This window comes from Amphiura filiformis, chromosome 1 (genome assembly GCF_039555335.1).
Source record: "Amphiura filiformis chromosome 1, Afil_fr2py, whole genome shotgun sequence".
Taxonomy (NCBI): Eukaryota; Metazoa; Echinodermata; class Ophiuroidea; order Amphilepidida; family Amphiuridae; genus Amphiura; species Amphiura filiformis.
In genome coordinates this window covers 42,304,008-42,317,275 of record NC_092628.1, presented here as the reverse complement: position 1 = coordinate 42,317,275, position 13,268 = coordinate 42,304,008, and the positions used below count along the sequence as shown (strand labels likewise).

General features: G+C 36.2%; 2 protein-coding genes across 3 annotated transcripts; both read left to right on the top strand.

Annotated features, from left to right (window-relative positions):
- The first annotated feature begins 210 nt into the window (after positions 1–210).
- On the top strand, positions 211–4,099 carry LOC140166290 (uncharacterized). Of its 2 annotated transcripts, none has more exons than XM_072189714.1 (4): positions 211–312; positions 749–974; positions 2,141–2,242; positions 3,804–4,099. In XM_072189714.1, exons 1-4 carry the CDS (start codon positions 268–270, stop codon positions 3,854–3,856), a joined length of 426 nt encoding a protein of 141 aa, XP_072045815.1. In that variant the 5' UTR covers positions 211–267; the 3' UTR covers positions 3,857–4,099. The 2 variants fall into 2 exon arrangements, with proteins under 2 accessions (XP_072045815.1, XP_072045806.1); XM_072189705.1 differs by having other exon boundaries at positions 2,141–2,330.
- A 6,016-nt stretch (positions 4,100–10,115) lies between these two features.
- Positions 10,116–11,630, top strand: LOC140160456 (cytochrome P450 2U1-like). The gene is made up of 2 exons (XM_072183695.1): positions 10,116–10,827; positions 11,418–11,630. The coding sequence occupies exons 1-2, from the start codon at positions 10,116–10,118 to the stop codon at positions 11,591–11,593; spliced, it is 888 nt and encodes a 295-aa protein (XP_072039796.1). The 3' UTR covers positions 11,594–11,630.
- Positions 11,631–13,268: the final 1,638 nt, after the last annotated feature.

Here is a 13,268-nt window from a genome sequence, read left to right as displayed (position 1 = left end):
AACATCAATAACAAAATGACAATAATTTTCAACAATGATGTGCGTTAACCACTTACTGCAACGCCGTTTTAATTTTTTTTCCGGTATCAAACCGAATTTATGATATTGATATATTGATAATGTGTAATAATTAATAAAATCACAGGTGAACCGCTTTACCAGTTGTAAGCGTTTTAATAATCATACTATAGTAGGCATATACTATATTTATTTATGGTCTCTAACGTCGCAACTCTGGGTAGATAATGAAATATCTTGAAATTGTTTATGAAATTAACATCTGTGTATCTCTATAGTCTATTGTCTCAACAAGTAAGTATTAGTTGATAAATAATTCAACTTCTTTGTCATATTCAAATACAACCAGAACGTTAACCCGGGGTGTTTGCGTATTGGGTGGTGGTGGTGGTGGTGGTGGTGGTGGTGGGGTATGGGGGGGGGGGTGTTTACACCGTACCGTGATAACGCATTTGGATCCAATTGACCACTGACATTATAATAGTATATTGCTATTTCAAAAACTGATTTACCTATGTGGAAGGAATATAACTAACGCAGCATAAGTGTTACCATTTGTAATACAAATAAGAAGTTAAATAAGACCACTCAGAACAACTGAACCATTATATTCTTATATCATACGGTATGATCAAGACAAAACCATGTTACAGTTCTCAATCTAATTGCATCTGCCGTAAAGCGATTTAATTTATTAATATTTTTGTGCGCATGTTTTTCTTTGTCACAGTATTACTACGAATTACTATTACCAAACAGAATGCTATGTCGACTAGCCTCTTTACCAATCTGGGCAATTAATTGTTTCGTCATTGTCTCATTATTCAAATTAAGGAATAGCAACGCACTGACCAAGCTGCAACAGGAATACTACTACCTGCTTTATTCAAACCCAAGGAGTATCTTCCCAGACTGCATATACGATGATGGATTTCGGGCAAACATTCAAGCAACAGGTAAAAGAAGCTTTAACTTTAGTGTTTAAGTATTTTGGCTGTTCCATTTCTGCTCTGCCCCTGTAGAAGATATTAGAAATAACAGGGGGAGTATGAATTTCAAATGGAATGACACATTAGGCAGCTCAGTTTTAATTTCATACACCCTCTGAGAAAGATTCAACCGGAATCTTCCACAGAAGGAGGGTACGTTTCAAATAAAGTTGGTTTATGTGCTAATTCCCTCTAATCTAATTTAGTTTAATCGTTTAGCTGTATTTTCCTTTCATGAGAGATTGGAACCCCCTTTCAAGTAATCATGCAATAGTTTGTATGTAATGACATTTCTGGGGAAATCCCTTTTGATCAGAATAACAAATTTAGTCAATTATCTTGGAAATCCCCATATATGGCTCAATCCCTGCTGCTACATGGGTATAAATGTGGAAGGTGAATGTATGGGCCTTTGTAAAATGTTACTATATAAACAAAATAATGTAAACATGTTTTCGGGGCAGATCTTTGATAAATATGAAGTGAGCTGTGATCTATGACTTTAGTACAGCAATGTGTTCACGAACTTGAACACGTGGAATCAGCAAGCTTGGAATTATCGCGAAGATGCTATATATATTTAGCCACCACTGAACGAAGGATATATGGGGAGTCATCCCGAAAAGAGGGATTTATTTTGGTCTTCGTCGTCATGTTGATTCAACAAGGTTCTAAAAGTCTGTCAAGTGCGATAAATAGTGAAAATGACGTCATTTTGAGTGTCGTCATAGTCAAAGGATGTATATTGTTATGGAATTACAAAGTTGAAACTTTATTTCAGAGAATCGTCCAAATATTGAGAACTTTATCAATCAACAACAAGGAGAAGATTGCAAAATGTTTTTGTTAAACATTAATTGTATGATATATTTTATCAACACTTGAGTAAAACATTTTGTACCCTTTATATGCCCTTTATATAACCAGACATTTACACATTTTGCATTTGCTGGGTATTTCCAACAGTACACTAAGTATGGTACAAAAACAGGTTTGGTGTCAAAATCTCGAAAGGCAAACTTTTACCATGTTCCCGGTCATTTATGTGGGAAAAGACTACATCAGTACTTCAATCGAATAATGATTTCAGTCAATGTTAATCTCGTTTTACTTCTTTATTATCTCTTTTATAGTACCAGAACTGTCTGACAAGTACAGGAACAAGCACAAAGCAGCAGTAGACTCATGTTCCATAAGCTGTCCCTCAAAGGTGGAATGGGTGTGTGCAAACGACGGTAATTCGTATTCTAATCTCTGTAATCTGTGTAAAATAGCCTGTGAGCGAAATATAGACCGAGGCCCTCCTGTCATTTTGTATAAGAAGTAAGTATACAGATCATCATCTTTTAAGTTAGCCAATATATGTATTAAGTAATTAGCAATTTCATCTTAGTTTAAACAGACATACGAAAAAAATAAGATAACTGAACGAAACAAAATACCCTGATGTAACTCTAAGCAGATGGATGTGTTTCCAGATGTTTATACACTCCATTTAAGTTGACGTCACACTCTAGTATCTTATTATTCTACATATAGACAGTACAAAACAGAAAACATGCCCTGGCCCTCCTTTCTTGATATCTTCATTACCTTAGTCTTCTTAACGTGAATTCAGGGGCGTAGATCGGGGGGGGTGTACATTGCCCAAATATTTTGGCAGGGGATGGTCCATACAATCATCCCATCAATGTCTCAATGTGACGCCTGTATGTGGGTTTGTGACAAAATTAACCTCATATTTGGCCATTTTAGCCCCAAATGTGGGCCACTGCGTGAATTTTCATATAATATTCTTGGGCTCAGTCCATTCAAGCCGTACATCAATCTTTGTAGACCTGCTTCGAAGTGCTACCATTGGTTGGTTATCTGCAAAACGCACATATTCCAGTAACGCCCTACCATCATCTCTACACGTATTGAGAATAGCACCAGTGACAGTAGACGTCCTTGGCGCACTCCTCTTCCAAACACAAATTTTGCTAAAACTCCATTTGCCATTATCACCTCTGCCACTTATCAATCCTTTGTCTCTCCAGTCAACCGCCATCCTCTTCAGAATGTACATCTTCACCTAGCTCACTATGTCAAAAGCTTTCTCAAAATCTGCAAAGCAAACCCAAAGTTTTACTTCATTGTCATGTTGCAGTTTCTCTTGCTGAGCATCCTCATCACTCCAATGGCTTCCCTGGTGCCACGACCTTTCCTAAAAGCCAAACTGAGTTTTCCTAATAAAGTCTTTAGGTTTTATTTTAGGCTTTAGGCATTATTTTAGGCTTCTTCGGGCTTCCACCGTCTGGGTAAGCATTCGCAGATTGATTGTTGATGTATACGGAATCAGGCTCAGTTCTGTGGTTTTTGGACTCTGTGGTATTTGGTTTCTTTTGCATCAGTTCAGTTCAGTTCAGTGCATGGGTGTCATTGTTGCTTTCATAAATTCAACTAGCCCATCTCTTTATATGTAAATTTTGACTCTGATACGCCAGTTACCACCGTATATGTAATGTAAGTTAATTGGACTCCACTAAAGTATTTTTAAAAAGACCACACTGATACTGAGTTCCAATACGCTTTAGATATACTAATATGATGCTACAACATGAGGCGTTTCAGTGCATTATACAGGAAAGTACCCCCCCACTCGAAGAAAGATAAGAGGAAATCACCTTCACCGAAGCTCACCTTCAGTAAACCCTGGCACCTGTGAACGTCAAAATTACTTCTCCGATAATCTCCCACTCAGATCGTCTATTAATGTCACACATGCCAACACATTATTTGGTGTTTTTTTTCCAGATGTGACGGCCGATGTCCATGTAAAGACACCGAGATGGAAGCTGAGATTTTAGCCGTGCAGAAAAAGATAAACGAGCTTGAAGCTTACCTAAAACAAATCGAAGATAGGAGGAAAGTCTTAAGTAGACAGAAAGATGAAATAGACGCAGTTATTGAAGTTTACTATAAAGAAAAAACTGATAATGATAATTTTGAACTCTAACCTATATGCAATAGACAACACTAGATAGTGATTGGATGGGCATCAGGTGACATCGCGACTCGCGATTGTACCGTATTTACGTATACAGTGTTGTATCACGTAGGGTGGAGTGGAATGGGGTGAGGGCGGGTGGGGTGTTATTGTACTCGTATTGTATATTGTTTGTTATGTGTGGTTGGTAGCTGTTATTCTAGAAGGGAGAGAAAGAGATATAAAGCATGGAAAAGAGTTTGAAGGAGAAATACTTTAAAGATATAACCAAAACACTGTGGGATATAATAATAATAATAATAATAATAATAATAATAATAATAATAATAATAATAATAATAATAATAATAATAATAATAATAATAATAATAATAATAATAATAGTAATAATAATAATAATAAAACCTGTTCCATGAGGGAACCAAGAAATAAGATGCTACTGTGTCATCCATCCCTTTCCTCAATGATATCCTCTCTCCATTCTCTTTGTCCCATCTGTCAGTCGTAAAATATTATATATGAATAAAACAAATAACGGGTTAAACAATCGAAATTAATCGATAGAGTTCATGGTCTATTTATTCGTTTGAACGACAATTCATCAGCATTTGTACACGTGGGACGTACAGTAGATTTACTAGTTACTACGTCCATCACTAAGTCATGGTAAATGGTCGATCTTGGACGTCTAAATCTCATTGATCAATTGCTTAAGATGATTGGCTGATCGTGATTTCTAGCTCCGTGATTCGTCAACTTAAGTCTATCGCGAAATGATGACATCCAAGACTGCAAATATTACGTAGGCCTAAACATACAAATGGGCACACTGGGTATACACGCAACTACGCACCCCCTCCGACATACCCTAAGAAACTCTAGCTTTGATATTATAAATATTACTGAACTCGAAGCAAATGACTCGATAATGTTATTTTACCGCTTCGTGAAATACCCTTACATATTCATTTTTGAGATATCCCTGGTTTTACACACTACAATTATTAAAGAAACTCGGCATAAATATGATGATCCATTACTTAGGTAATTTGGAAATATCTCAAGTTTCACAAAATGGAGTAATTTTCAGGTGAAAATAGAACAGATTGTTACACTCTTTGTGGGAATGAGCAGGTGAGGCCTCAAAAGTTCATGTATGTCAAAATATTCACTCTCTTGAGTCGATGCTTTACACTTTATGCTATATTAGGGGAACTGAAATCCCATTAGGCACAGTTTGTATAATAACGTAAGATCAATTAATGTCCCATATGCTATGTGATGTGTTTTACAAGATATACTTAGCTAGTTAATAATGTTTATTATTTCCTCACAATATCCAAGAAATTTTAAAAACCAATGCCCAAGACTCGGTATGTCGGGCTTTATGTTACAAATTTTCTTCAAAAATTCAAAAATGTCAGAAATGTACTTTTGCATGACCATATTCGGAATCAGCATGAAAAATGCATTAAAATGAGTATAAACAAGCACAGTATTGGTTCAGTGGTTCTTGAGATAGCTCTTGATATTTTGAGAAAATATTTTCAAAAATTGAAGCCTATCTGTCCAGCATGCAGAGCATTAAAAGAGGAAAGATACATCTCCAGAGAGGCAACTATTATACTATTCTCATCGATTAGACATAATGTAGGGCATATGTATTGGGAACAAAATCCTCCAAATAGGTATATATAAAATCATATTTGTCGATACAAAATGCATTACACAGTGTACAACCTAAAGCTAGTAAAACCCAATTCTCTCGTTCTGTTGGGAGTATTACTTTTACCCCTCAGTAGCTCTCTGTTGTCTGAGTGAAGGGCTAACTGAAAATAAGTTGTAAAGAAATGTCAGAATGTTATATTTTAATGATACTTGTAATCAGCGTGGCGAATACAGCCAAATGGGAACTACAGCTAACAAGTATTTTTTTTAGAGACTGTGAATTTGTTTTTACGTTAAAATTATAATGTCTGGTAAATTTATAATGTACGCCACGTGTAGGAGCTAATGCCGGTCAATATTAGAGTCCCATTCAATGGAATAACATCTGAAATCACGGTGGAAATTACGAGATGGGAATATCCACGTGTTTTAAACAAAAGTATACGTGTTAATAATAGATACGAACACGTCTGAATTCATTTGAACTTTGTTTAATCATGAGTTAAATTAGCATACTAGACATTTAACAATAATGGAAGTTGTTTACAACACATTACACACGATTTCTTATTTGCCTCTAATTATTGTTAGATAAAAGCTTCATTTTTGTATAGGCCTATATTGAAAAATAATGTATTTAGTGCATGTAGGAAAAATAGTATCGGTCAGTAATAAAGAATTACAAACTACAACAACAACAAAAACAACAACAATATCTACTACTACAACAACAAAACTAGTAAAATGCAAATCGTAATAGGTGCCATATAAGCTCCTTTATGAGAAAAGAATCCGTTATTCTAATGTTTGATAAAGATATTGTATAAATTGGCAAAGTTTGTGAGACCTTTTAAAAGCTGCAAAAGCGTCTCTTTTCTCTTACTATCTTTACTCAAATATTGATGTACAGTTCTGAATATGGATAGATTGCACCAAACACCGTATGGTTAATGTAACATACGTTACCATAAAGTGCGGAATTAAAACAAAAGAGTGACTACAAACTGTTGAGCAAATGTACCTGACCAACTTTGTTAATATTATTTCATTAACACATTTCCAACATGTCTTGTTGAGCATTTTGAATTTAAAATGTAACCAACGTGACCGAAACATACGTTACCATGTATTTTAACACCCTATTAAAATTGACTAAAACCGCGCCCGATTATCCGTGTATTGTTTTCTTATAACGCCACCATGCATTATAAGTCATCAGCTCCGATGGCGAAAGCTAAAGTAGTGAGTACCTTTTTAATGGATTTAACAAGCAAAAATGCTTGAATTAATTAGTTTATGCATTGTCAACAAAAGAGCTTACAGTACTCCTTTCAATCTAATGGTAGCATTTGTTTCGTGACTTACTTTATTTGAAGTTTGTTTGAATTTTACATATTAAATAAAGGCATCAAGAATTGACAAACGAGTGATTTGGAAAATATGACATGTATCTTACAATATGACAGCAAGAATTGCCTTATATTTAATTATTGTTTTACTGTTTGTAAACAGTAGCATGCATATCGAAAGGTTTCTATACAAAAACGATTCTCTTATAAACCATCATGCGCACAGTTTCCACCTCGATACACCTGAGCACACATTTTCGTCCCAAGAGCTTCCAAGCATGCAGAGAACAACAAGCAGTGAATGTCTCCACCACAGTCTTTGATTACACTATACGGTTGAGTGCATAGCAAAGTAGGAGCTGTGAAGCTTCTAACTAAAATTGGGCCTCTTTGATTGGTTTTTGTCGAAACCTCAAATGTTCCCTTCATCCAATCAGAATTTTTTTTAATCAAACGAAAGCTAACACTTCCCCTTAAAAACTCATTTAGTCACTAGGTCAACAGATAACACAATTCAATGTTATATAGCAAGGCGAATATGGAAAATCTGTTGAAAACTACCTATCCAAGCACATTTTTTGACCAAAAAGTAGGTTTGAAAAGTCGATACCTCAAATTTTATGTCATTAAATGAAAAAGCACACTTATATTGTCCATATACTAGAGTCACTAGAATGAGCAATGGTCAATTCTCTTTAAATTGCAAATCTTGAGCAAAAAGTTACTATTTTCGCCTGTATTATCATACGGTTGTAAATTCAATGAATATGACTTTTAAAAACGAGCGCTTACAAATTGATTTGTTTAATAATCCTTAGTAACGTAAGTTACACAAAGAAAACACATGGGCATTATTGAAATTGATGTAAAAATAAAAGTTCACAAGATTTGATCTACATATTTTCCAGAATGAAACTTAAAAGGACTGCCTTTGATTTATGAATAAAAAGAAGTAGTTAAGAGATACTTTATTTTTGCCGATTTCTCAGTTCAAATTATATGTGCTGCCGATTGAACGATTTTGACCCCTTTGCACTGTGAACTTCGATTAGATGTCTACGAGACATATACTGACTTTGCTGGCCCTGCTTTGTTGGCAAAATACAACATTACGTTTGGACTATGACCTGTTCACGAGTGCACTAAATCGAACATAATAATACGCCGTGTCAGTAACGCAGAAGATAGGATATTTCACTTAACAAATATGACGAATGCAATGAGTCAATTCTCAAAGATTCTTACCGAGGACTCGACAACGGTTCTCCTCGCTCTAGTAGCTTTTACGTTACTATTCCTCACCATCAGAAGTAATCGGAAACCGTCCAAGAAATTTCCTCCGGGACCCCGTTTCAGTTGGCCCATATTAGGGAACCTACCCAGTTTAGACCCAAAAGCTCCGTTTAAAACATTTAATAAGTTGGCGGTCAAATACGGACCGGTTTACAGACTTCAATTTGGATCTTTTCCTGTGGTTGTTCTCAACGATTATGAGTCAGTACGTCAGGCGTTTCTTATACAAGCCGAAGAATTTGACGACAGACCTAGACTTCTTCTCTTTGAAATAGTGAACCCTGATAGAGGTAGGTGCTGCATGTGGGTTTTCTTGATTTCTGACATATTCTGGTAGTACAGAACTTAGCCTATCTGCCAATGGCAATGCCGTTGTAATTCCGTACTTTACTATTTCTATGTTGTTGTTTTAAGGTGGCGAACCAGGGTGGAAGCCATCTTTGAAAGAAAAAACATTTTTGTCTCGCCTGAACTTATTCAGAATGAGACCATGACGTCACCATGGTCATTATTTATGTCTATGTATGTGCGTGCACCGTAAATTTACGTATATGACGTATGAGGTAATTAAGTTTTGTAAAGTAGATGCCATTAAAACATATGAAATGTAGAGGGTGTTCAATACGACGTCACTCATATATTTAAAGTACTCTTCTGAAATTCTAGAAAATATAGTTTTGTAACATGTCCTAAATATTGAGCTAATTTAGGTGTTTGGAAATATTCGCACTTTGGTGTTTTAGGAAGGATATGTAAACGACAGATAACACCAAAAAATATGAAGAAATTATTTCAAAACCGTGTTCAGTCTACAACCATTATGTTTCTCATTTTCAAGAATGCTGGTTAACAATATGCACACTATGTCTCATTTCGTAAACAAAGCGCCCAAACAGTATTGTTACCTTGCATTTGCTTTATAATCGGTTACCCAACTGAAACTATAATACCAGCTCATTGCAAAACCGCACAGGTAAAACAGAAACATGTGTAGTGTGGATTTAACCAGAGAAGATCTGATGTAACATAGTTGAGCTGTTTTCAATGAGTGTTATCTTGGTTTAATTTGATTTTAATGGGGTTTAAGTCCTGCAAAGGTCGTGGTGAATTCTACTGTAGACATGACTGCATCATGGCTATCTTAGAACTGTCCTCCAACGTGGGTGCCATTTCAATTGTTATACCATTCCACTTGGTTTATTGCATACACTAGTAGCAATGATCATTGGGTAGGTGACTTAACGTGACTTCAGGGGTCAAATGATGTCAATATGTATAAATACTGAATATCAATCATTACCAAGGTTGAAAATACCTCTTATGGGTAGGGCGAAGTGGGATGTCAAGGACAATGTAGTCAAAAGATATCCAGGGGTCATAAACACAATATTTATGAAATTTTTGTAAATGGATTTGATAACGAGATCGAGGTCATCTGATGACCTATATACATTATTTAATACAACGTCCGGAAGAAAGGGTTTTTTTTTTCAAATAAATTAATACATGTTCATAAATTCAACCATTCAGTTCGATTCTTACCCTTTTGATTCAGGTTTGATACGCGCACACAGTAATCTGGCACAACGAGTACGACGGCGATTCTCCTTATCTGCGTTCCGTGATCTTGGCATGGGAAAGTCTAGGCTGGAAGAACAAATCACTGATGAAATCCAACGTTTATGCGATGTTATATCTACACATGAGGGAAAAGAGTTTTCACCATTTCGCCTTCTGGATATGGTTACTTGCAATGTCGTGTGCTGTCTTGTTTTTGGACATGGCTTTGATTATGACGATCTAAATCTAATGCACATTCTCAACTTTCTGGAGCAAATCTTCATAGAAGCCTCATTTACGGGTCTTACAAACTTTGTCCCCTGGATGCGATACTTGCCGTTCTCGGGATTTCAAAAGGCCAAGCGAATCATTTTGCACACGACCGCGTTTAATGAAGAAATGATCAAAACAGCTCGTGATAATTACACACGTGGAGATCCGCGTACTTTTATCGATATGTACTTAGATAATCAGGAGAAAATCCATGAAGAAAATCCTGATATTGCTGAATGGTTTGACGAAGATGATCTGAATTCGAGTATTGGTGATCTTTACGCTGCTGGAACGGAAACGTCATCGACAGCACTAAAATGGGGTTTGCTCTACATGGTACTACAACCTGATATCCAAGAAAAGATCCATGCCGAATTGGATTCGGAAGTCGGGCGTAACAGAATGCCTACTTTGAAAGACAGACCTCGACTGCTGTATACTGAAGCAACACTGCTTGAAATACAACGCATAGGGAGCATATTCCCTCTTGGAGTGCCAAGGGCAGCCACCATTGATACAAAGCTGTATGGCCATGATATAGAGCAAGGAACGATGGTTTTGCCAAATCTGTGGGCCATTCACCACGACGAAAGAATCTGGAAGGAAGCGGAGTCTTTCAAACCAGACAGGTTTCTGGATTCTGGTGGAAAATTGAATCGCATGGAAAGGTTGATACCTTTTTCGATTGGTAAGTATGAATACATTATTCAATATAAATTTACATGATGAGAGTTATAACACCTGGTGGAGATCAGAGTCAGGAGAGCCACTTAGAATCCTCCTGCGTTTGTAAATACCTCCAAACGAGGACCTATGGATACACACATAACAAACGAGGACATACCTCCTCTAGCTGTCTTGTTCTCCTTCGTGACGAATGAGCACAATCCAGTCTGGAACCGAGACTAGCAATATTTAACACCGTATTAACGTACGTAAAAACGCACGCGAAAACGTACGTTCCACGTGCTGCGTTTGGTAAATCGCAATGTCTCTAGTATTAAATCATATGCAGAATGAGGTCCTCGTTTGGAGGTATTTACAAGTAAGGATACGTGAGTGTATACACACGTACAACTCTGCGCTCCACGGCTTTCATTCGACGCAATAACTGTGAAGTCAAAGAATGGCTCTTTAGAAGGGATCCTTTCTTTCAGGTACCATCTTTAAAGGTATAGGAAATTATTAATTTGTATAAATTCAGTATGTTCTTTTGATATTCTCATTATTGATGTTCCCATAATATTAATTTTGTTAAGATTCTTTCTTTGTTTTCAGGAAAACGTAAGTGTTTGGGTGAGCAGTTGGCTTCGATGGAACTCTTTCTCATCTTTACACATCTTCTTCACAAATTCTCATTTCGTCTACCAGAAGGAGCTAAACCAAACCGGGAACCAGTAATGGGCGCGAATCTTAATCCTCAAGAATATAAAGTAATGGCAGTGCCACGATAAGGCTACCATAGCTGCTTGGACCCTACCAGCTATCTCATTTGATAGCATTTCCAGCTATTTTATGAGAGAATATACCAGCTATCTTCTGTAAACAGAGCATACAGCTATCTTAGTATAAAGCATAGCAAATATCTAATGTAGATAGCATACCAGCTATCTTCTGTAGATAGCATATTAAGGCGGCACGAAGGATCACTCTAAATGGCACTTTTTAGGCATAGTTGTGTATTGTATCTAATTTCAAAGGATAATGATAAGTAAAAGGATACATTTTTAGAAAGGAATTGATACAAAGAATCCAACTAGCACGGCAGATGTATGATAAAATGAGTAGTTTTTGAGAAAAGCGCCAAATTTGATTTTCAATGCCATATTTTTTTCGTTCACCACATTATATGTTTTGATAGAAAATGTAGATACCGTCCATCACTAAGTCATGGTAAATGCACAGACGGTAAATGGTCAATCTTGGACGTCCATGAAATCTTAGACGTCTAAATCTCATTGGTCAATTGCTTAAGATGATTGGCTGATCGTGATTTCTAGCTCCGTGATTCGTCAACTTAAGTCTATCGCGAAATGATGACATCCAAGACTGCATCTTAAACGTTACGCATTTTTATGTCCAAGGTTTGGCGTATACAATTAGTCATCTTTTGATGCGCGAATACACCCGCAAATATTACGTAGGCCTAAACATACAAATGGGCACACCCCCAGTATACACGCAACTACGCACCCCCTCCGACATACCCTAAGAAACTCTAGCTTTGATATTATAAATATTACTGAACTCGAAGCAAATGACTCAATAATGTTATTTTACAGCTTCGTGAAATACCATTGCATATTCATTCTTGAGATATCCCTGGTTTTACACACTACAATTATTAACGTCCATTGAAAGAAACTCGGCATAAATATGATGATCCATAAAAGTAATTTGGAAATATCTCAAGTTTCACAAAATGGGGTAATTTTCAGGTAGAAATAGAACAGATTGTTACACTCTTTGTGGGAATGAGCAGGTGACGCAAAAGTTCATGTATGTCAAAATATTCACTCTCTTGAGTCGATGCTTTACACTTCATGCTATTTTAGGGGACCTGAAATCACATTAGGCACAATTTGTATGATAAGTAAAGATCAATTAATGTCCCACATGCTGTAATTATGTGATGTGGTTTACAAAAATATACGTAGATAGCTAATGATTTTTATTATTTCCTCACAATATCCGAGCAACTTTAAAAACCAATGCGCAATACTCGGTATGTCGGGCTTTATGTTACAAATTTTCTTCAAAAATTTAAGAATTTAAGAATTGTCCTTTTGCATGACCATATTTGGAATCAGCATGAAAAATGCATTAAAATGAGTTCAAACAAGCACAGTATTGGTTCAGTGGTTCTTGAGATAGCTCTTGATATTTTGAGAAAATATTTTCAAAAATTGAAATTTTTATGTTGAAGCCTATCTGTCTAGCATGCAGAGCATTAAAAGAGGAAAGATACATCTCCAGAGAGGCAACTATTATACTATTCTCATCGATTAGACATAATGTAGGGCATATGTATTGGGAACAAAATCCTCCAAATAGGTCTATATAAAATCATATTTGTCGATACAAAATGCATTACACAGTTTACAACCTAAAGCTAGTAAAACCCAGCTT